The sequence below is a fragment of the Choloepus didactylus genome, chromosome 9 (assembly GCF_015220235.1).
Source record: "Choloepus didactylus isolate mChoDid1 chromosome 9, mChoDid1.pri, whole genome shotgun sequence".
Classification (NCBI taxonomy): domain Eukaryota; kingdom Metazoa; phylum Chordata; class Mammalia; order Pilosa; family Megalonychidae; genus Choloepus; species Choloepus didactylus.
In genome coordinates, this window is record NC_051315.1 from 61,185,073 (window position 1) to 61,208,536 (window position 23,464).

At 36.4% G+C, this 23,464-nt stretch overlaps 1 protein-coding gene across 3 annotated transcripts in view; it reads right to left on the bottom strand.

Moving 5' to 3' along the window:
- The window catches only part of SLC25A12 (solute carrier family 25 member 12), a 121,901-nt gene that overhangs the window by 58,801 nt on the left and 39,636 nt on the right, over positions 1–23,464 (bottom strand). Inside the window, exons 1-3 of one of the 3 annotated variants that reach the window (XM_037849347.1) lie at positions 12,510–12,556; positions 7,854–7,957; positions 4,254–4,393 (exon numbers count right to left, since the gene is read on the bottom strand). In XM_037849347.1, coding sequence (XP_037705275.1) covers positions 4,254–4,393; positions 7,854–7,905 — 192 coding nt within the window. In that variant the 5' untranslated portion in view covers positions 7,906–7,957; positions 12,510–12,556. Of the gene's footprint in view, positions 1–4,253; positions 4,394–7,853; positions 7,958–8,486; positions 8,520–12,509; positions 12,626–23,464 lie in introns of those variants that run through there. The other 2 variants (XM_037849348.1, XM_037849346.1) reach the window with 2 other exon arrangements.

Here is a 23,464-nt window from a genome sequence, read left to right on the forward strand (position 1 = left end):
TGAATTCAGCAGAATGGGAGGGTACAAGATCAACACCCAAAATCAGTAGAGTTTCTATTCACAAACAATGAACAATTGGAAGAAGAAATCCAGAAAAGAATTACATTCGCAATAGCAACTAAAAGAATCAAATATCTAGGAATGTATCTGTGATGATTAGGTTCATATGTTAACTTGGCCAGGTGACGGTGCCCAGTAGTCTGGTCAAGCAAGCACTGGCCTAACCATACTACAAGGACATTTCATGGCTGGTGAATAAACCAGAAGGCTGGTTTATTAAATCATTAGTCAGTTGACTGCATCTGTGGCTTATTACATCTATGAGCCACTAAGGGAGTGCCTTCCACAATGAGAGAATCTGATCAGTTTGATTTAATCCAATCAGTTGAAGACTTTTAAGGGAACTTTCACTTTTTCATCAGCCAGCCATCTTCTCCTGGGTAGTACATTGAAGAAGACTATCATCAGAGTGGCCAGCTCTCGGCGTGCCTTTCGGAATTTAGATTCATGCATCCTGCTCTACAGAATTTGGATTCGTGCATCATCACCACAGTTGTGTGAGACCATTTTATAAAATCTCATATTTACAGATATCTCCTGTTGGTTCTGTTTCCCTAGAGAACCCTGAGTAATACAATATCTAACCAAGGATATAAAGTACTTGTACACAGAAATCTATCAAACATTGCTAAAAGAAATCAAAGAAGACTTACGTAAATAGAAGGACACTCTGTGCTTATGGATTGGAAGACTAAATGTAAGATGTAAATCCTACCCAAAGCCATTTATAGATTCAATGCAATCCCAATCAAAATTCCAAAAACCTTATTTGCAGAAATGGAAAAGCCAATCATCAAATTTATATGGAAGTGTAAGGGGCCCCAAATAGCAAAAGCCATCTTGAAAAAGAAGAATAAAGTTGGAGGACCTGGACGTCCTGATCTTAAAACTTATTACAAAGCCACAGTAATCAAAACAGTATGGTACTGACATTAGGACAGACAGAGACCAATAGAATCGTACTGAGAGCTCAGAAATGAACCCTCACATTTACGGCCATATGATTTTTGACAAGGGGGCAAAGACCACTCAATTGGGAAAGGATCATCTCTTCAACAAATGGTGCTGGGAAAACTGGATCTCCATTTGCAAAAAAAAAAAAAAAAAAAAAAAAAAAAAGAGGACTCCTACCTCACACCATATACAAAAATTAACTCAAAATGGATCAAAGACCTAAATATAAAAGCCAAAGAACTATCAAACTCCTAGAAGGAAATGCAGGGAAGCATCTTCAGAACCTTGTTAAGCAATGGTTTCTTAGACTTTATACACAAAGCACAAGAAAGAAAAGCAAAATCAGATATATAAAGATAAATAGATAAATAGAGACCTCATCAAAATTAAAAACTTCTGTGCCTCAAAGGACTTTATCATGAAGGTAAAATGACAACCTACACAATGGGAGAAAATATTTGGAAACCACATATCTGATGAAGGTTTAATATCCAAAATATATACAGAAATTCTTCAATTTAACAAAAAGATAAACAATGCAATTTAAAAATGGGCAGAAGACTTGAACAGACATCTTTCCAAAGAAGATATACAAATGGCCAAAAGTACAGGAAAAGATGCTCTTCATTAGCCAACAGGGACATACAAATCAAAACCAAAATGAGCTACCATTTCACACCCATTAGAATGGCTGCTATTTTTTTTTTTTAATGGAAAATTACAAGTATTGGAGAGGATGTGGACTAATAGGAACACTCATTCATTGCTGGTGGCAATATAAAATGGTGTAGCCGCTGTGAAAGACAGTGCACCAGTTTGTATATTTATGTCCCCCAGAAAAAGCCATATTCTTTAATGCATTCTTGAGGGGGCAGACATATTAGTGTGGATTGGATTGGAACCTACTGGTTCAGTGTCTGTGGAGATGTGACCCACCCAACTGTAGGTGATAACTCTGATTGGATAATTTCCATGGAGGCATGGCCCCACCCATTCAGCACAGGCCTTGTTTAGTTTACTGGAGCTCTATATAAGCTCAGACAAAAGAAGCTCATAGTGAGCTGGAGCTGAGACAGACATTTTGAAGATGGCCGCTGGAAGCTGATGCAGACATTTTGGAGAACGCCATTTTGAAACGCAACCTAGGAGCAAGCAGACGCCAACCACGTGACTTCCCAGCTAACAGAGGTTTTCCAGATGCCAACGGCCTTTCTCCAGTGAAGGTACCCTTTGTTGATGGACACATTATGGCCTTAAGACTTGTGCCAGTTCTAAAGAATTGGGGTAGCTGGCAGTGGATACCTGAAACTATCAAACTACAACCTAGAACCCATGAATCTCGAAGACAATTGTATAAAAATGTAGCTTATGAGGGTGACAATGGGATTGGGAAAGCCATAAGGACCACACTCCACTTTGTCTAGTTTATGGACGGATGAGTAGAAAAATAGGGGAAGGAAACAAACAAACAAACAGACAAAGGTACCCAGTGTTCTTTTGTACTTCAATTGCTCTTTTTCACTTTAATTATTATTCTTGTTTTTTTTGGGTGTGTGCTAATGAAGGTGTCAGGGATTGATTTAGGTGATGAATGTACAACTATGTAATGGTACTGTGAACAATCGAATGTACGATTTGTTTTGTATGACTGTGTGGTATGTGAATATATCTCAATAAAATGAAGATAAAAAAAAAAAAAAAAAAAAGACTTGTGCCAGTTTGAATGTATTATGTCCCCCCAAATGCCAATATCTTTGATGTAATCTTGTGTGGGTAGACCTATCAGTGTTAATTAGATTGTAATTCTTTGAGTGTTTCCATGGAGATGCACCCCACCCAACTGTGAGTGATGACTCTGACTGGATAATTTCCAAGGAGGAGTTGGCCCGCCCATTCAGGGTGGGTCTGAATTAAATTACTGGCGCACTATATAAGATGAGACAGAAGGAGCAAGCTACTACAGCCAAGAGGGACACTTTGAAGAAAGCACAGGAGCTGTAGATGAGAGACAGTTTGAAGACGGCTGTTGAAAGCAGACTCGTGCTCCTGAGAAGCTAAAAGAGGACAAATACCCCAAGTGCAACTAAGAGTGACATTTTTGAGGAACTGCAGCCTAGAGAGGAACATCCTGGGAGAAAGCCATTTTGAAACCAGAACTTTGGAGCGGACTCCAGCCACGTGCCTTCCCAGCTAACAGAGTTTTTCCAAACGCCATTGGCCACCCTCCAGTGAAGATACCCGATTGTTGATGACCTACCTTGGACACTTTATGGCCTTAAGACTGTAACTTTATAACCAAATAACCCCCCTTTATAAAAGCCAATCCATTTCTGGTGTTTTGCATTCTGGCAGCATTAGCAAACTAGAACAAACAGTTTGGCATTTCTTTAGAAAATTAAGTATAGAATTACCATATGACTTGGCGATCCCACTATTAGGTATATACCCAAAAGAATTGTAAGCAGGGACTCGAACAGATATTTTCACACTGATGTTTATAGTGGCATTCTTCACAATTGCCAGAAGATGGAAGCAACCAAGTGTCCATCAAGAGATGAATGGATAAACAAAATGTGGTATATACATAGCATAAAATATTATTTGGCTGTAAAAGAATGAATGACATCTTATTACATGTGGCAACATGGATGAAACCTGAGGACACCATGTTACTGAAATAAGCCAGACACAAAAGACAAATATTGCTTGATGTCACTAATTTGAAATAATTAGAATAAGCAAACTCACAGAGTCAGAATCTACAATAAATGTTACCGGAGTGGGGGTGCAAATAGGAAATGAGAATTTAAGGCTTAAAATGTACAGTGTTCCTATTTGGAATGAGGGAAATGTTTTGGTAATCAATGATGGTAGCACAACATTGTGAAGATAATTAATAGGTCTGATATGTATCTGTATGTGGCTATAAAAGGGGAAATGTTAGGTTGTATATATGTAACAAAATGAAAATTTTTAAATAAATTTAAAAAAAGAAGTCAAAATGCAAGCATGGGTTTATTATTTAGAGATATGGATGTACACACACTGAAAGAAACAGCTATTAAGAGTTTGAAGAAGTTGCCTCCGGTAAGTGAGAAATGGGGATGAAATGCCACAGGAGACTGATATTATTTGTAATATACTTAATAATACTAAAAAGGAAAGAAGAAATGGAAAGAGGGAAAGCGGTTGGGTGAGGAAAAATATCTATTTACACCAGCTATGAAAACTTAGCTCACCTGGAGAAACTGTGTGAATTCTGTGTAGTTAAGATGCTTCTTCCGGTTATGCCCAAAATGCAGCCGAATAATTCCACAGTCCCAATTAAAAGGGATATGATGATGAATAGTAGTCCTGTCCAAAATTTCTTTGACATTTTCTTAAAAGGAAAACAAAATAAATCCATTAGGTCTGGAATAAGTAATTTAATCCACTGGGCAATGTTCCTACAGAAAGAAATTAAGAGAAGTTTTAAAGTCAATATCATCTGCTTCTACTAAGATTAACTGCAATTTTTTGTGTGCCCAGAAACACATGCACAGGAGCACAACTGATACAGAATATAATTTTACACTTAAGATTGTGTACCATTACATATAAGGCCATGAGATTCTTAATTTCTCTTGATTTAATTTTAATTAGGAAGTGATTTATATCTTGCACTATAAATGGCTGCTACTTTGCATTCCAGTATAAAATCAATAGTGTTTTCCCAGTTCCTCAAGGAGTCGAATTAAGCCCTTTATCAGAAGCATGAATACCTAAATTACAGTATAATGCAATATTTGTCATACTAAGTATGGGTTTGATGAGGCTTGATTGTTACAATCACACTAGCCTGAATATGTCTATTGAAGATAGGTATAAGAAATACCACCAAAAAGCATATCATTAGCTCAGTAGCAAGCACCTTATTAAAAGCTTCTGATATTGTCAGAAATATGGTCTTGACACAAAGCTTCAAAATCCCCATTAAAAACCATGATTATTAGTCTCAACTATTAAAATATTTTAAGATAAGTGAAATTAGTGATTCATTTTTAAATAAAGGACTAAACACAATACACAAACTTTTAGAAGGAATCAGTCACCCTGTGTAATATAAAGCAAAAAAAAAACCCTGAGGGCTGCTCTGACAGCTTGTCTTCATGCACTAGCAATGTCATTCACTTTCTCACACAGTTCAACACTTACTATAAAAGTCATTCACAAATGACTGGTACTTTAACAAGCATAGACTGAGACTAATTTAGAAGCTCATGCCAAAAAAATAAAAAAATAAAAAAAAATTTTAAAAAAGGAAAACAATTATTAACAAAGTTAAAGAAAGAAGGAAGCTAATCTACTGATGCCTTAAAAACAAAATTATTTTCAAATTTGAGCTAAGTTTATTAGTGGAAGAGCTTTACTGCCACTAGCTATCAATTACTACTAGAGAATTAGTAAATACAAAGTTTCATGTTTTACAGTCTCATCCAACTACACTATTTTTCTAATTTCTGCAAATTCTTTGAAAAAGATACTATCTCATATCATGATGGTTTAATGGATTCCCTTTAGTTTTATATACCTTTTTTCTTGACAGAAACATTACTATTGGGGGGCAGGGTGGTCTAAGAATGCTGAACTGGATATTCTACCAGTCTGGAGTTAATACAGCTGCTCTGAATAGGTCGCAGCAATCAGCAAAGTTGGAAGAAGGCATTGGATGTCACTGGGGAGATGGGATTCTCATCTTTTCTTTCAAATGGAACACAGCAGTCATTTCTTGCCTAAGTATTTCAGAGTTTTCAAATGATCTCAGTTTATTTTCACCTTCCATAAACAAATTAAATACATGGGTTTTCTCTCTAAAAGCAAAGAATTAGCTCAATAGCAATTCATGGGGTCCTGGTTTCTAACCAACACAAAAAAAATATCCTTAAACCTAGAGAACTTCAACAAGTTGTAAAATGTATTAAAATGTATCAGATGAGATAATTTAAAATAGTAAGGGTTACAAAAATATTTACAGCTAAAAGTATGGCAGATCAGCAAAGTTGTTTTTTTTTTTTTTAATTAGGATCTTTCTTATTAACTAGCTGCTTCTATTCCCCAAATTAATTAAATTGATTTATTATTTTTAAAGGCTAACAAATAATGTTGGACTAAAGACACATGAAGAAAATTAATGGTAAGCGAATAGGGTAACAAATTACTATATTTATTTAAGCAACATTAAGATTAATCAACTAGAATTAAATAGAATTTATTTTAAAGATCACCACTCCCACAACTCAACTACTTGATAGGAAACCTCTATATCACTACCTAGATAATTTCATATAATAATCGAATCAAATTGAATTTTCTTTATAGTATTAGAAAATATTGGAATCTCAAGTGTGAAACGGTATCAAACATAGTCAAAGATTCAGAAGCTTTCAAAGTAAGAAAATCTAATTATAAAAATTGTTTCTACTATAACAAAAGGCTATTTATAAACCAAAACTATGTCTAATCTACATGCAGAAAAATATCTCCATAGTGAAAAGTTTTCATTAGAAATCTATTTTGTAAATATTCTAGAGATCTCAAAATAAAAACTTACAATGTCTTTAAAACAAAGTGATAAAATAAATTACTCACAGTAATGTCCCCCAAATACTGATGTGTAGTATTTCTTGGGCATTTTTTGGACATTTCCTATTTCTCCCAAAGTGGTCACTTGAAAACTTTGTTTATGGTTTTATTAGAACCATTATTATGTGCTGTGGTTTATTAACATACTTTTAATTATTTTAGGCTAGTCACAGGCTGCAACTGTAGTTACTAGGACTAACAATTTCAAACCTACTTTGGCACCTCTTGATGTATTTCACTTCCCTTCAGTTTTCATTTCTACTACCTATTGCCTAAGGCTGATTCAGGAACCTTACAGAAATAATCAGTCCAACTATTGCTCTGAAGTCCAATTCATAATCACCACTTAACCTTTACCAGGAAGTGCTCATCAAAAAAATTTTACAAAAACTTCACAACTGGAGGTATCTTAAGTCTCTTTCTACCTCTTTCTTTTCTTGGCAAGCTTATACTTGTGTAAGGCAAAAGCACCAACAGCCATGTTCTTATCTTACCTGGTTTTATTAGGTCCTGCATGACATGAAAGGGAACGCCAATAATCTCAAATATACCTAAGACATCTAACTGAAAGTTCATGGCAGGTATCCCCCCCAGAGAGAATCCCGTCTTTCCAGTGGCAAACAAGGGTCTCTAGCTCTAAACAGCACTCCCTAGAGTGCTATTTTGTGGCCATAGTTCCGGCCTGGATGAAAGGGATATGACAGTCACATCTTACCGGCAGCGAGATCATGATCTAGTGTTTTATACAAGGTTGACATTGCTAAAAGAAACAGGAATCCATTCGTTTTCTGACATATAGAAAATAATAGACGATTTTTCTCTTCCTGCAGAGCATGGGTTATGAAAGATGGTTTGTAATTCCTTTGAAAAGGGAACTGGGGCCAGATACAAAAGTAGCCTGTCATTATGTTCTCTTTGCTCAAAGGAGAGGAGCACAATGATTTGTCAGGAGGAGGGCAGGTAACGGTGACAACTATGATTAAGTAAAAATGTTCAGAGACGTGTAACATTAGTCAAGTTTAGCTGTATCAGTCACTTATGATGACTGGACTAGAGGAAAAAGACATTGAAGCATATATATTATGTCAATATGTCTTAGAGGTTTTAATTCCCCAGCAACCCATACTGTCTCCCCATCTCATCCACCCTTATCCCTCCCCTGGTCCTTATGGGAGCTTCCTTCTGGTCTAGTTCACCTTTCTGCAGTACAAAATTACCTCTGACCGGGGCTGGCACTCTTCTCCAAGACTGCCACCATGCCTGTTCCATGAATGAGCCTGGAAGGAGCTGCTGTACCAACGGTGTGGCCAGAGAACTCCTCCTGTAGGTATACAAGCCATCAGCCCTGTGACAGAGCCCACCTACCAGCAGCCCAATGACATCCTGATTCCAAGGATTCCAGCCCAGCAGGAGCCACTGCTTCCAACTTAGGGGCTTGAGACAAAACATTTTTATTGTCAGGGAAAAAAAATAATCTCAATAGCTGAGTTTCACCTGCACAGTTTTTAAAACGAAGTCAGAGAGGCTTTAGAAGGCCTTCCACAATAGGTGAGAACAATGAACATCCTTGTGTGTAACTGAAACAAAAAAAAACGATCGTGGGACTTGTGGACATGAAGAGTTTTTCAGTGAAGGAAAGATTGGGGGAAAAGAGGAACTGGGAGACCAAAAAAGAAAACAAAGGAAACAAACAACAAAAAAAGACCAACAAGGGAAGCTTGTAGAGAAAGTCCCAACTAGCACAGCACATAGACTCGGTCCACACTTGTGGGTTCTACTCCCAGGCGGCTCCCTGGGTGACTTTCTCAGTTTCTCTGGGGGAACAGTATTTCCACTGGCCCTTTACCTACCTCCAAAAGGAACTACTATAGTCAGTCACAGAGTAGTCCTGCTGCCAAATATGTAGAAAAGCACATGCTTCAGGAAAGATGAGCTTAAAAAGATTTACATTAAAAAAGTATCTATTACTATAGAAGCTAGATGCTTCAACAGTCTAACACCAAATAGTGCATAAACTGATAATACCATATCCTTTTGTTTCCTCAAACTCTAAGCTATTTTAGCAGCCTTGAGTAGTAACATGAACTTTTCTGCGATATCTGAAACCAATACAAAGAAAGGAGTCCTACCAATTCTTCCTGATTTAATTTGAAGACGTAAGTGAAGCTGTACTTCTTACCAGCTGAAACCAGGCATTTATTACCACTAAAATTTCATATTATTCCAATGTCTAAAGCTTTGTTTCCACTGAGAAAAGGTACATTTTTCATATCTACACTTCTATCTCCTAAACCTTTTAATAATAGCAGTATACTTAAACCACCCCCACTCTTTTCATCCCTTTAGGGAAAAAGAGCAAATTTTAGAGTCACATATGGAACAAATTTTTATTTGCTGTATCTATCAATGGTCAAGCACAGTGCTGAATCTAAAGGAATCCCTGCTTTTGATGGTTCTAACGTCAGGAAGTAAAGATAGGCCCTTGGAAAAGTTTGCTTTGGAGAGTTCCCATTCCCAGGCACACACTTTGGAACACAATGCTGAAGGGTTTTAAATAGAGAACTTAGAACAAATAACATGTTTTATACTCATTTATTAGTTAATAGATAAGCAGGTTGCTTTTTTTTTTTTTAAGAATGATTACATATTTGTTAAAGCAATAGGCACTTTTTAAAAAATTTTGAGATAAATGCATGGCGACTAAAAACAACACTGTGTAGTATAACTGGTTATCTAGGTTACCTCAACCCAATTCTGTCAGGCAGATTATCCAGTACACTAGTGAATAATAATGAGACCAAGGCAAATTTACCCTGTATCTAGCACACGTCAGTCATGCAATGGCCTCTACAAGGCTCATGCCACCAGGCAGTTAAGACCCAAACAAGCCATTAGGTAATTATCCACAACATGCGGTAGAAGCTGTATTAAGGGGACATCAAAAAACAAACAGCAAATGGTTTTATTCAAACTCCAGAACTCTCTCCTTAGCTTGCACATTCAGAAATGGAATACCAACACCTCAACATAAGTCTTCTCTCCCAGAATGTGGGCATCTCTAACAATAAAAAGACCTTGTCCAGCACTCAAGTTCTGCTGTTTTACATAAATACTTGCCAAGACGCACACAATTTAAATATAGAACTTGATGTGCATGAAAAGCATATCTAAATCATACATTAGAACAATATATACAAGTACACAGATAACATATCATCATAATCCATGAGATACTATACTGATGGCCTAAGAGTTTTTCTCCACTGCATGGCACCTTGCATCCAATCTTCTCTCCCACATCTCTCTCCTCATGTGCACAAGAGAAAACTATATTTTAAATAAGCTCCAAACTAGAAAACATAAGGTAAAACCATTTGGCAAAAAGGCCTTAGAGTCAGAATGGATCTAAAATTTCTTCTTACCTAAACATGTGTCTGTAAATATATAAGCAAAATTAATTTTGTTAAGAGATACAAACATGAAAACTGACCTTCATCACAGTTCCAAAATCCTATTAAAATAAACTCCAAGTTAATTATTTCCTTATGCAGAAATTCTGTAGTCTTGAATATACCCTGAAATAAGTGGGCCTTAGAAATCTTGTTAAATGTCATTTGTGATAAGAAAGACATTTCAATACTTATCTTCTTGTCTTAAGGATATAAATTTAAACATTCCATTACGGTTCATTTCATTTTTTAAATTTATTTTTTGATATATTTCATTTAAGTTAAGAAAATCTGTACCAAAATAGACCCTCAAAACTAGGGAGGCAGAGTAAGTGAGGGAAATAGGCAAGGTCCCTAGGAAACAGGAAAGGCTCCTCAAGAGGTTTGACAGGGAACGATGTTGAAATGGAGTGCAGTTTTCTCTTATTCTGTAAGAATCCTCCTGTCTCTAGATTATGGAACAGAAGAATGAGAGCAGAACCTGGAGAGTTCTCACATTCTTCAGTTCAGACCAGGTGCTATTAAAACTAAAACTGATTTGTTTTGTTTTTAATCCTAATAAAGTTTTCTTGAATTCCTCACTCATAAATCATAGGCTGAGGGAAAAACAGAAGATCTATAAATGTTAAAGTTAGGATCTCATAACTACAAGCTTTCATCTGCATGTAATAATAAGGTGTGTTAAACTATCCAGCTACTTCCTACATGCATTTTAATCTACGAATCAACAGCAGCATGAGTCTCTGTTGTTAGTCTGTTGAATGAATTGACCTGAGTGACTTATTTTTTAAGTAATAGAAGTTGGGAAAAGGAATAAAATGGAGGAGATACCAAGATCCAGGATACCAAGGGAGGAGGGACAAAATAAATTAGAATTTAATTTGGGGGAATCTAATTTTTAAACAATATACACAGGATATAAGCATAGGTATAGTATCACTAACTCATTTAAATCAGCATTTATATCGGGTAATTTCCCAAGCATTTCTGCACCCCCATATGGAAGTAAGACATGTAAGTTAGTGTGATACCTATCGAAGGCAGAAAATGCAGTTATTAGTACTACAGGTTTAATGCTGACTGGTGAGAGGATAAAGGTTTTGTGCTTCAAACTACAGAATCTAAGTGTATCTGAGGAAAGTTAACATTTTTTAGGAGGCAGAATGGCCAGAGCTTGCTCCAGAGCAGAAAGAATACCAATATAGACTCAGAAACCTAAAACACTCTATATACGTATTTACTGGGGGAATCTCACACAGAAAATAACTGGTTCAATGGGCAGAAGGAAGGAAACAAGAACGGGAAGCCAGGGACTATCCGCCCAGATCGAGCAGAGGTGCTGCGTCCTTCTGCTTATCTGTGCTTTTTCACCAGTTTTCCCATGGCAGTGATTAGTCTTCCTTTGGATAGTCTACTTCTTCCTAAAGGATATTTGTTTTGTAACTCAAACACCACAGTGAATAAATATTTACCAACTGTGGATCAAGGAAAGTCTGATTTTCAAGGGTTTCTCAATACATACTGATGCCAATTCACACTCAACAGGGGACTCAAAATCGCTGAAAACACTGCATTGTTTTATTGAAAGGCCTGTTACAGGAAATATTTACGAATACCTCACTAAACATAAACTAATTTCTGCCAATAAGCATGTTTACAAACTAATACATGGCACAACACCGTGAACATAATCAACAGCACTGAATTATATATTTGAATGTGGTTATAAGGGAAAATTCTAGGCTGTATATATTTTACTAAAATAAAAATAAAAATTAAGAAAAAACCCTAATACAAGGTTACAAATCCTGATTTGTACATTTGTGAGACATCAACAATGTGTTAGGGTTATGGCCTACCAGGGATTTAAATTAATTTCTACATCCAACTCAGATGGCAATTTTAATATGCTGGCCTTGTTTTCTAAAACCAAAAATCTAAAATGTGGGTTCAGAGGAAGCTAGCTAATCTTGTCTTAATACCTTTCTTTAGCCCTGTTCTTGGTGTTTAAAGTGATGTTAGCAATTTGCCAAAGATGATACAAAGAAGCTCTGAACTCCCTACCCTAAAAAGGCTTCAAGAATGAGATTACTCCATATTGTTCATGGTCTCCTTCACAAAGAATTTTGGCCCAGAAAACGAAAATTTTACATCAACTACTTTAGGAATGCGAACGTGCCAGTGACACAATGAGCTGAAGCAACTACATTCCTAGATTCCTTCAGTTTTACAATAGTTTAATGCTTATAGAAAATAAAACAATTATTTTACCTGTACAAATCCTTTTAGGAGATTGATACTTTGCTCATAGACTAAAGTCCTAAATAAGCAGAAGTCTATACTCAACTTCCTAGATTTAGCAATTAAAGACTGGACCAGCATCAATGACTTTACTTATCACTTACAATCTTTTTTATTCCTTACCAAATGTCACCTCTCCATTCCCACTCTTGTCAAACAATTGGAAAGCCACTATAAACATGGAATCTGGAGCACACAAAACAGATTCAAATGCCAAAAACTCTTGATAGGAGATCAACCTGGAATGAAACATAAAACGTTATTGGCTAGTAAACATAGGAAAAATGTCAGGTATTTAAGCTGCCTTTATTGTATAAACTATAGCTCAAGGTAACCAAATAATTAATGAAAGGAAGTTTCTCTCTTCGGAGGTGTTCCAGAAAAGAAAGAAAGAAGGAATGACAGAATTAGAATATTATGCAAACCCCTAGCAAATTAATGGATGCAGGAAATAATCAATAGCATCTAACATCATGAAAAGAGAGACCAAAAAGAATTAAACCTGAATTTGATCAAGCCTCTTGATGAGGGTTTCTCAACCTCAGCACTTTTAACATATTGGACCAGATTATTCCTTGTTGTGGGGGCCTCATGTGCATTGCAGCATGTTCAGCAGTATCCCCAGCCTCTACCTTGTAAGGCAATAGCACCCTCCAGCTATAACAATTAAAAATGTCTCCAGACATTGCTAAATGTTCCCTGGGGAGCAAAACTGCCACCACTGAGAACCACTGCTCCAGATCTAATTATGAATTTACAGAAAATACAAGGGACAAAGGAACATGCTAAACACCGTCAAGAGAACACAATCAGAAAAGAATGAAGACTATAGGGAACTAGAAAACAGACACCCTAAGATGGCAAGAAAAAAATTTTTCAAGGGGGGGAACCTCAATTTTAAAACACCAACGAGATATAACAATTAACTATAATACACAGATCTTATTTAGATTGCAACTAAAACAAACTGTAAATTTTTTTTTAATTTATAAGACTAAATTGAATCCAACAGCATATTAAAAGGAAAGTACACCATAACCAAATGGGATTAATCCCAGGAATGCTAGGGTGGTTCAACAGAAGAAAATCAATCAATATAATGTACAACATTAATAGAATGAAGAAGGAAAAAAAAAACACCATCTGAATTGATGCAGAGAAAGCATTTAACAAAATCCATCAATCTTTCTTGATAAAAACATGAAGAAAACTAGGAATAAAAGGGAACTTCCTCAACATGATGATAGGCCTGTATAAAAAAAACTGACAGCTTACATCATACTCAATGGTAAAGACTGAAAGCTTTCCCTTTAATATCAGGAACAAGAAAAGGATGCCTGCTTTCACCATTGCTATTCAACATTATAGTTGAAGTCCTAGCCAGAACAATTAAGCAAGAAAAAGAAATAAAAAGGCATCCAAATTATAAAGGAAGGGGTAAAGTTTTCTCTATTTGCAGATGACATGATCCTAAACACAGAAAATCCCACAGAATCCACAAGAAAGCTATTAGAGCCAATAAATGAACTCAGCAAAGTGGCAGGGTACAAGATCAACATGTAAAATTCTGTTGGGTTTCTCAAGACCTGCAATGTACAATCTAAAAAGGAAATAAAAAAAAAAAAAATCCATTTACCATAGCATCTAAAAGAATAAAGCATCCAGGAATAAATTTAAGCAAGGCTGTAAAAGACATGAGCACTGAAAACTGTGAAGGAATTAAATAAGATCTAAATAAATAGAAAGACATCATGTGCTCATGGATTGGAAGACTTAATGTTGTTAAGATGGCAAAACTACTGTAACTGAGAAGTTAGGATTTAAGGGATGATTATGATTACTGAATCATTATATGGATATTCCTTTTTACTTTCTGGTATATTGGAGTAGACAGAGGGAAATACCTGAAATCTCTGGACTGTAATTCAGCTGCCTTGATCTCTGATAATGATTGTATAGCCTTTATCTTGTGCCCTTGTGATTGTAAAACCTTGTGACTAACTTTCACTTGTACCCATTCATCCAGTTTTTTTTACTTGAGAGACTTATGATCACTAAAGACAACCCCTAACATCTATTAATGAAGAGTCTTGGATCAATCCAGAACTAACCCACCCGAAGTCCAAACTTATCCTGATAACCGAAGCTAGATCTAACCAAAATTGGCCTGCCTGACATGTGCAGTAGCTTAGACTTTAGCCTATAAGTCACCAATAACTCATTATAATACTAAAAATCACACCCATCATCATATTAAGGCTGCCAATTTCTTACATACATTCTGTGACTAAGCATGTAATCAATCTGTGCATGCTCAATAATTAGATCGCCTCTAATTACATCATCTGGGGCTATTGTGCTCATTATCCTAAAGCCTGCCCATCTTTTAATACTATAAAATTATCAGAATTATTGCAGTTCAGGAGACAGACTTTGAGCCAATAGGCCATCTGCCCTCCTGCTTTGCTCCTAGCAACAAAACTCTTTCTCTCTTTGAAACCCCAGTGTTTCAGGAATTGGTCATTTGAGCGCATCAGACAAAGAATCCACTGCTTTGGTCTTGTAACACTACACAAAGAGATTTACAAATTCAATACAATCCCAATAAAAACCCTAGGAGTCTTTGTAGCAGAAATGAAAAATCAAATCATCAAATTTACATAGAATGAAAGAAAGAAAAAGAAATTTAAAAATAAATAAAATTTTAAAAAAAAACTATATGGAAGGGGAAGGGGTCCCTAATAGTCAAAACCATCTTGAAAAAGAACAAAGTTGGAGAAATCATAGTTCTTGATTTCAAAACTCATCACAAAGTTACAGTAATCAAAACAGTATGATACTGGCATAAGGATAGACAAATAGACTAGCTTAACGGAATTGAGAGTTCAGAAATGAACTCACACACCTACAGCCAAATGATTTTTAACACGTGAAAAGTCCAGTCAACAGGGAATGAGCAATCATTTCAACAAATGATGTTGGGAAATCTGGATATCCACATACACAAGAATGAAAGTGGACCCTTACCTCACACCATACACAAAAATTAACTCAAAATGGACCAACAACCTAAAGATAAGAGCTAAAAACACAAAACTCTAAGAAGAAAACTGTGCAAGTTTGAATGTACTATGTCCCCCATATGCCATTTTCTTTGATGCAATCTTGTGCAGGCAGATGTATTAGTGTTGATTAGATTGTTATTCTCTGATTGAGTGTTTCCATGGAAATGCGAACCACCCAACTGTAGGTGATAACTCTGATTAGATAATTTCCATGGAGGTGTGGCCCCGCCCATTCAGCATGGGCCTTGATCTAGTTTACTAGAACAGTATATAAGCTCAGACAGAAGGAGCGAGCTTGCTACAGCCAAGAAGGACACTTCAAAGAAGGCACAGGAGCTGAGAGAGGAGCTGCAGCTTATAGAGACATTTTGGAGATGGCCTTTGAAAGCAGACTTTCGCTCCGGAGAAGCTAAGAGAGGACAAATGCCCCAAAAGCAACTAAGAGTGACATTTTTGAGGAGCTGCAGCCTAGAGAGGAACGTCCTGGGAGAAAGCCATTTTGAAACCAGAACTCTGGAGCAGATGCCAGCCACGTGCCTTCCTAGCTAACAGAGGTTTTCCAGACACCACTGGCCATCCTCCAGTGAAGGTACCTTATCTTGGACACTTTATGTCCTTAAGACTGTAATTGTGTAACCAAATAAACCCATTTTATAAAAGCCAATCCATTTCTGGTATTTTGCATAATAGGCAGCATTAGCAAACTGGAACAAAAACATAGGGAACAAGCTTCAAGACCCTGCATTAGCCAATAAATTCTTCAACTTTATACCAAAACCATGAACAACAGAAGAAAAAATGAAGAGAACCAGACATGATAAATAAGAAGGTTAATATAACCAAACAACTCACAGCATGGGAAAAAATATTTGGAAACCACATGTGCTGGTTTGGATGTAATATGTCCACCAAAATGCCATTATCTTTGATGCAGTCTTGTATGGGCAGGAAACGCATTGGTGTTGATTGAGTTGGAGACTTTTGATTGGATGTTTCCATGGAGATGTGATCACTCAACTGTGGGCGAGATCTTTCACTGGATAATTTCCATGGAGGTGTGCCCCTCCCATTCAGTATGGGCCTTGATTAGTTTACTGGAGCACTATATAAGCTCAGACAGAAGGAGCGAGCTTGCTACAGCCAAGAGGGACACTTTGAAGAATGCACAGGAGCTGAGAGAGGAACTGCAGTTTTCAGAGACATTTTGGAGGCAGCCTTTGAAAACAGACTTTTGTGCCAGAGAAACTAAGAGAGGACAACCGCCCCAAGAGCAACTGAGAGTGACATTCTGGAGAGAAGCTGAAGCCTAAAGAGGAATGTCCTGGGAGAAATCCATTTTGAAACCAGAACTCCAGAGCAGACGCCAGCCACATGCCTTCCCAGCTAACAGAGGTTTTCCAGACACCGTTGGCCATCCTCCAGTGAAGGTACCCAATTGTTGATGCATTACCTTGGACACTTTATGGCCTTAAGACTGTAACTGTGTAACCAAATAAACCCCCTTTCATAAAAGCCAATTCATTTCTGGTGTTTTGCATTCTGGCAGCATTAGCAAACTAGAGCACCACATATCTGATAAAGGTTTAATATCCAGAATATTAAAAAGAACCCTTACAACTCAACAACAGAAGAAAAAGCAATCCAATTTTAAAATGGCTAAAGGACTTAAACAGATGTTTCTCCAAAGAAGATATACAAATGGACAAAAAGCATATGTAAAGATGTTCAACTTCATTAGCCATTAGGGAAATGCAAATTAGAATCATAACAGGATGGATTTTTTTACAAAAAGGAAAATAACAAGTGCTGGTGAGGATACAGAGAAACAGGAACCCTCATAATTACTGGTGGGAATGTAAGATAGTGCAGTTGCTGTGGAAAACAGTTCGGTGGTTCCTCAGAAAATTAAACACAGAATTACCATATGACCTGATAATCCCACTTCTAGGTATATACATAAAATAACTGAAAACAGAAACTTGAACAATTTTATATACTGATTTTCATAGCAGCAATTTATATACAATAGTCAAAATGTAGAAGCAACCCAGGTGTCCTTCAACAGATGAATGGATAAACAAAAAATATATATATGCATATGTATATATACAATGAGGTACTATTCAACTATAAAAAAGAATGAAACCCTGATACATGCTGCAACATGGATAAACCTTGAAAACATTATGTTGAGTGAAATAAGCCAGACATGGGACAAATGTTATATGAGCCCACTTATATGAAATAGCTAGAATACACAAATTCATAGAGATAGAAAGTAGATTTGAGGTTATGAGGGGCTGGTGGGAGAGGGAATATGGAGTAATTGCTTAGAGGGTACAGACTTTCTGTGTGGAGTGATAAAAAAGTTTTGGTAATGGATGGTGGTGGTGGTAGAACCACACTGTAAGTTCAATTAATGTTACTGAATGAAACTCTTAAAAACGGTTAAAGTGGCAAATTTTGCTATATGTTACCACAATAACAAATTGGGGGAAAAAATCATCCCCAAACCAAAGGTCACTTAGATTTTTTCCTATGTTATCTTCTAGAAGTTTTATAATTTTGCATTTTACATTAATTCTATGACCCATTTTGAGTTAATTTTGTGAAAGGCATAGGTATGGATGTCTAGTTGTTCTAGGACAATTTGTTGAAAAGACTATCCTTTCTTCATTGAATTGCCTTTGCTCCTTTGTCAAAGTTCAGTTGACTATGTTTCCATGGGTGTATTTCTGGACTCTCTATTTGGATCCATACATCTATTGGTCTATTTTTTTTTGGCACCAATTCCACACTGTCTTGATTATTCTAACTTTACATTAGATCTGTAAGTTGAGTAGATTCAGCCTTAAAACTCTGTTCTTCTTCAGGACTATGTTGGCTATTCTGGGTCTCTTGTTTTCCCGTATCAATTCTAGAATCAGTTTATCAATATCCACAAAATAATTTTGACTGGGATTGCATTAAATCTATAGATCAAGTTGAGAAGAACTGACATCTTAAATGTCAAAATATTGAGTCTTCCTATCCATGAACATGGAATATCTATTTATTTAGCTCTTCTTTGATTCCTTTCATCAGAGTTTTAGAGTTTTCCTCATATAGATTTTGTATACATTTCGTTAGCTTTATTCCTAAGTACTTAATTGTTTGGTGCTAATATAAATGGTATTGATTTTTATTTCAAATTCCAATTGTTAATTACTGGTACACAGAAAAGCCAATGACTTTTTTATACTAACCTTGTATTGTACAACCTTGCTATAATCACATATTAGTTCCAAGAGATGTTTTGTTTCTTTTTTTTTTTTTTGTCAATTCTATGGGATTTTCTACATAAACCATCATGTCCTCTGTGAACAAAGGCAGTTTTATTTCTTCCTTCCCAATTTGTACACATTTTATTTCCTTTTCCTGTCTTATTGCATTAGCTAGGACTTTAAGTACAATGTTGAATAGGAGTGGTGAGAGGGACATCCTTGTCTTGTTTCTAATTTGAGGGGGAAAACATCCAGTTTCTCACCATTAAGTATGATGTTAACTATGTTTTTTGTAGATGTTCTTTACCAAGTTGAGAAGTTCCTCTACATTCCTAGTGTGCTGAGAGTTTTTAACATGAATTTGTATTGGATTTCGGCAAATGCTTTTTTCTGCTTCTATTGATATGATCATATTATTTTTCTTCTTTACCCTGTTGATAGGATGGATTGCAACATCTAATTTTCAAATGCTGAACGAGCCTTCCATACCTGCAATGAATCCTAATTGGCTGTGGTGTATAATTCTTTTTATACATTGTTGAATTTGATTTGCTAAATTTTTTGAGGATTTTCACATCTATATTCATGAGAGATATTGGTCTGTAGTTTTCTTTTCTTGTAATGTCTTTATGTAGTTTTGGTATTAGGGTAATGCTGGTCTCTTAGAATGAGTTGTGAAGTGTTCCCTCTTCTTATATTCTATGGAATAGATTGTACAGATTTGGTATCACTTCTTCCTTAAATGCTTGGTAGAATTCACCAGTGAAACCAGCTGGGCCTATTTCATATGCATTCATGTGTGCACAGATCTGCATGTCAGCCTATTTTTCCTTCTTCAAATTGAAATTGAATGAAAGATATACTACAGAAAATCCCTGTAGCAGTTAACACATTTTGAAATACATAGAGTAATCAATTTTAACAATTAAGGAAAGATTCGTTTCTTAGGAAAATCACATTGAAGATGAAAAACAAATCCATGAAAAAGAAAAACAGCCAATTTTGAAATAAGCATATTTACAAGTAATAAAAATATAAAAACTCCTGATCTCCCAATATGTGTCTCCTAACCTAGCCACATCCATTCTCAATGGCTACAACTTGCAGTAGTTTCCTAACCAGAGCCCTGAATCCTCTAGCCCTCCTCCAGTCCATTCTCCAAACTGCAGCCAGAGGGATCTTTGTAAGTGCAAATTTGATTATGTCACTTCTCTACTTAAAAGCCTTTAGCTATTCAGCAGTCACCCTTGAGAGAGAATGACCAGATGTCCTGCTTAAATATTAGCAATGCCCCCTTTTATACTCAAGAGGCCCAGTTTGGATAACACATTTATATTCATGGTATCTAAAAGAATCCTTAATTTGGCTTCTAGGCCCACATGGTCTGATCTTTGTACACACTAACAGTTTAACCCCTTGCTCTCTGAACTCCAGCCCACTCAGTGGCTTCTCTCAGCTCCTACAACAAACCATCTTCTTTTCATTCAGAACCATCACTCAGGCAGTTCATTCTCCTTGAAATGACTCTAACACCTCTAAACATTTGCCAGTTTAATTTGTATCCAATCATTATAGCTCAGTTCAAATAACATTCCCTCAGGGAACCATCCCTGAGCCCCCAGATGACTTCTCGTTCCCTCATCATACACCCTAGAGCACCACGCTGTGCTTTTTGAGTACCCTTTGTACAATTCTTATTACAAATAGCAAATTGTGTAATTCATTGTTTAAAGACTAATTGCCCCACCAGAAGATAGGTTTATCACAGAGCCCTGAACTGAACAAGTTGGATTCACGGTATGCTCTCAAAAATATTCTTGAGTAAACTCAATTTAGAATATACAACTTTGTAGAGACATGTTTCCCAATACATTGCTAGTGAAATGACTTTGCATTTTACATATCATTTTATGTCCCCATTCACCTAAAACATATTTTACATATTTAGGTGCATTTTCTATTACCTAAAACACTTTGAACTATGTTTAAATTATTCAATTACATTAAACCCAAAGCAAAGATGCACGCTTACGCATTTGCCATTTACTGAGGGAAAGGCTTTGTGACAGTGTTATTCACATACTCACTATGCTCATGCTGAAGAATCCTTGGTAAAATTAGGAGCATGACTGCCTAATGTATCCCAGAAAGGAAGATCCAATAATGAAAACTGTTTAACAGGCTAAATGCCATACTACACCATATGCATGGGAACTGAAAAATGTAGTACAACTAGAAAATGTGGTTCTCATTCCACAAGCTATTGTGTAGTAAAAATATCAAATCAAATAAAAACATTGGGTATCAACATGACCAACAATATACTCCTAAAAAAGCAATGACAAATGTGTGGCTTTCAAGTCTGAAGAAAAATTAAAGAAGATTGCGAAGTTGGAGGCCCACTCCAAATTAACATGGTGGAGTGAGTCACTTCAGGGCTCTGTCCCTCCATAGAAGCTTTGAGCAATCAGCAAGAACTGGCAGAAACAGCTTTCTCAAAGCTCCAGAAAACAGTTAAATTACTGTAGTAACAGGGCAAGTGCTGAATCAAGAAAAAGGTTTCTTAAAAGCTGCAGGATTCTCACAGTGCCTAAGCTGACCAACTCCCCACCCCCACGTGCACACACACACACCTTACTGGCTTGGCACAGAGCCAGCCTGAGCTCCCAGTGTAGATCCTGTTCCTGGTTCCAGAAGAAGCAAAGTAACCCTCAGGCACCCAGCAGGGGCATGTATGTATATATGTCTGGCCCTATCTGTCTGCTGGTGACCTGAGGGACTGAACCAGGACATGTCACATACTTAGCATACCAGAACTGACCCTGAGTGTAGAACACAGACTGCAGAGCTCTCCAACAGAATGCTGTGGCAGAGCAGTAAAGTGGCTGCCTGAGGCAAGCGTAGCCATTGCAATACCCAGGACCATGAGGAAACTGTATCATAGGGAAAAGGGGACATCCATATCTGTAAATGGAATTCCCAGAACCAGATGCACAAGCCCAGGACAACAAACATGTGCATAAATGATCAAGGCAGCCCCTATATTTCAGCCTCAAGCTCTTCTATAAACACATTGTATAGATAAGCACTGAAGAAGAGCATTCACATAGATTAATATGGAAAGACTGGAAAAGGGGTTTTCTTTTAACCTTCTATTGTTGTTGTCACTGTTGTTGTTAGCCTCTCACATTCACGGAAAGCTGTGTCATAATACTAACTACACATGAGCTTAAGAAACAGATGCCCCAGAGTCTAAATTCCAGTGGTAACAACTTAAAATAGCAAAATATCCAAGTTTTAACAAAAGATTATAAAACATACAAAGAAGCAGGAAGTGATGGCCCAGGCAAAGAAGGAAATTAAAGCAGCAGAAACCATCAATAAGAGGAAGATCAGATCTGGGACACTCCAAAGACTTAAAAAAAACAAATAAAAAAAAAAAAAGGTAGATTATATGGTATGTGAATATATCTCAATAAAAATGAATTTAAAAAAAAACTAAAAATTAAAAAAAAATGGTCCTAAATATGCTCAAATAACTCAAGGAAAGCAAACTAAAGGAAATCAGAAAAATGAAGGATGAACATAATAGAGAGAGGGAAATTATGAAAATGAGTCAAGCTGAGCTGAAGACACATACACAGAAATTAAAAATCCCTTAGAGGGGTTCAACAGCATATCAAAGGTGGCAGAAGACAGAATCAGTGATTTTGTAGCTAAGACAATCTTATTTACAATGGATGATTATTGAAATTATCCAGTCTGAGGAGCAGAAAGATAAAAGAATGAAGAAAAGTGAACAAAGCCTGAGAAATCTGTGGGACACCATCAAGTACACCAATAAATGCATTGTAGGAGTACCAGAATAAGAAGAAAGACAAAAAGGGGCACAGAGAATATTCAAAGAAATAATGGCTGAAACTTCTAAATTTTAATGAAAGACATGAATGTACTAATCAAAATGTGTTTAAATCAGGATAAATACAAACAGAACCACACTGTGCCATATTATGATCAAACCGTCAAATGCCAAAGATAAAGAGAGATTCTGGAAGCTGCAAGAGAGAAGCGATGTGTCACATACATGGGAGCCTCAATAAGATTAAATGACTATTTCTCACTGGAAACCATGGAGGAAAGGCAGCAGTGGGATGACATATTTAAAGTGCTGAAAGCCAAAAATCGCCAACCAATAATTCTACATCCAACAAAACTGTCTTTCAAAAATGAGGGAGAGATAAAGACATTCCCAGATAAAATGAGGGAGATAGTCACCACTAGATTGGTCCTATATGAAATGTTAAATAAAATTCTGCATGGTGAAAGGAAAGGGCAATAAACAATAGATGGAAGCTACATGAAGATATAATGATCTCTGCTAAGGGTAATGACACGGGTAAATATAACTGACAGTACTATTGTATTTTTGGTTTGTAACTCCACTTTTTGCTTCCTAAAGGAACTAAAAGGTAAATGCATAAAATATAATGATAAATCAATGGTTTTGGACTCATAATGTATAAACATGCAATTTGTGACAAGAACTACATAAAAGTGGGGGGACAGAAGGATATAGGAATACAGTTTGTGTATACTATTGAAGTTAGTTTGTATCTAAGCAAATGAGATTGTTATAGGTGTTGTAAGTTACATTTAAGCCCCATGGCTACAAAGAAAATACCAGAGGGATAAAGCAAGCTCATAGGGACAGAAATTAGAATACAGGTTGCTGGGGTGAGAGGCAGGGGGA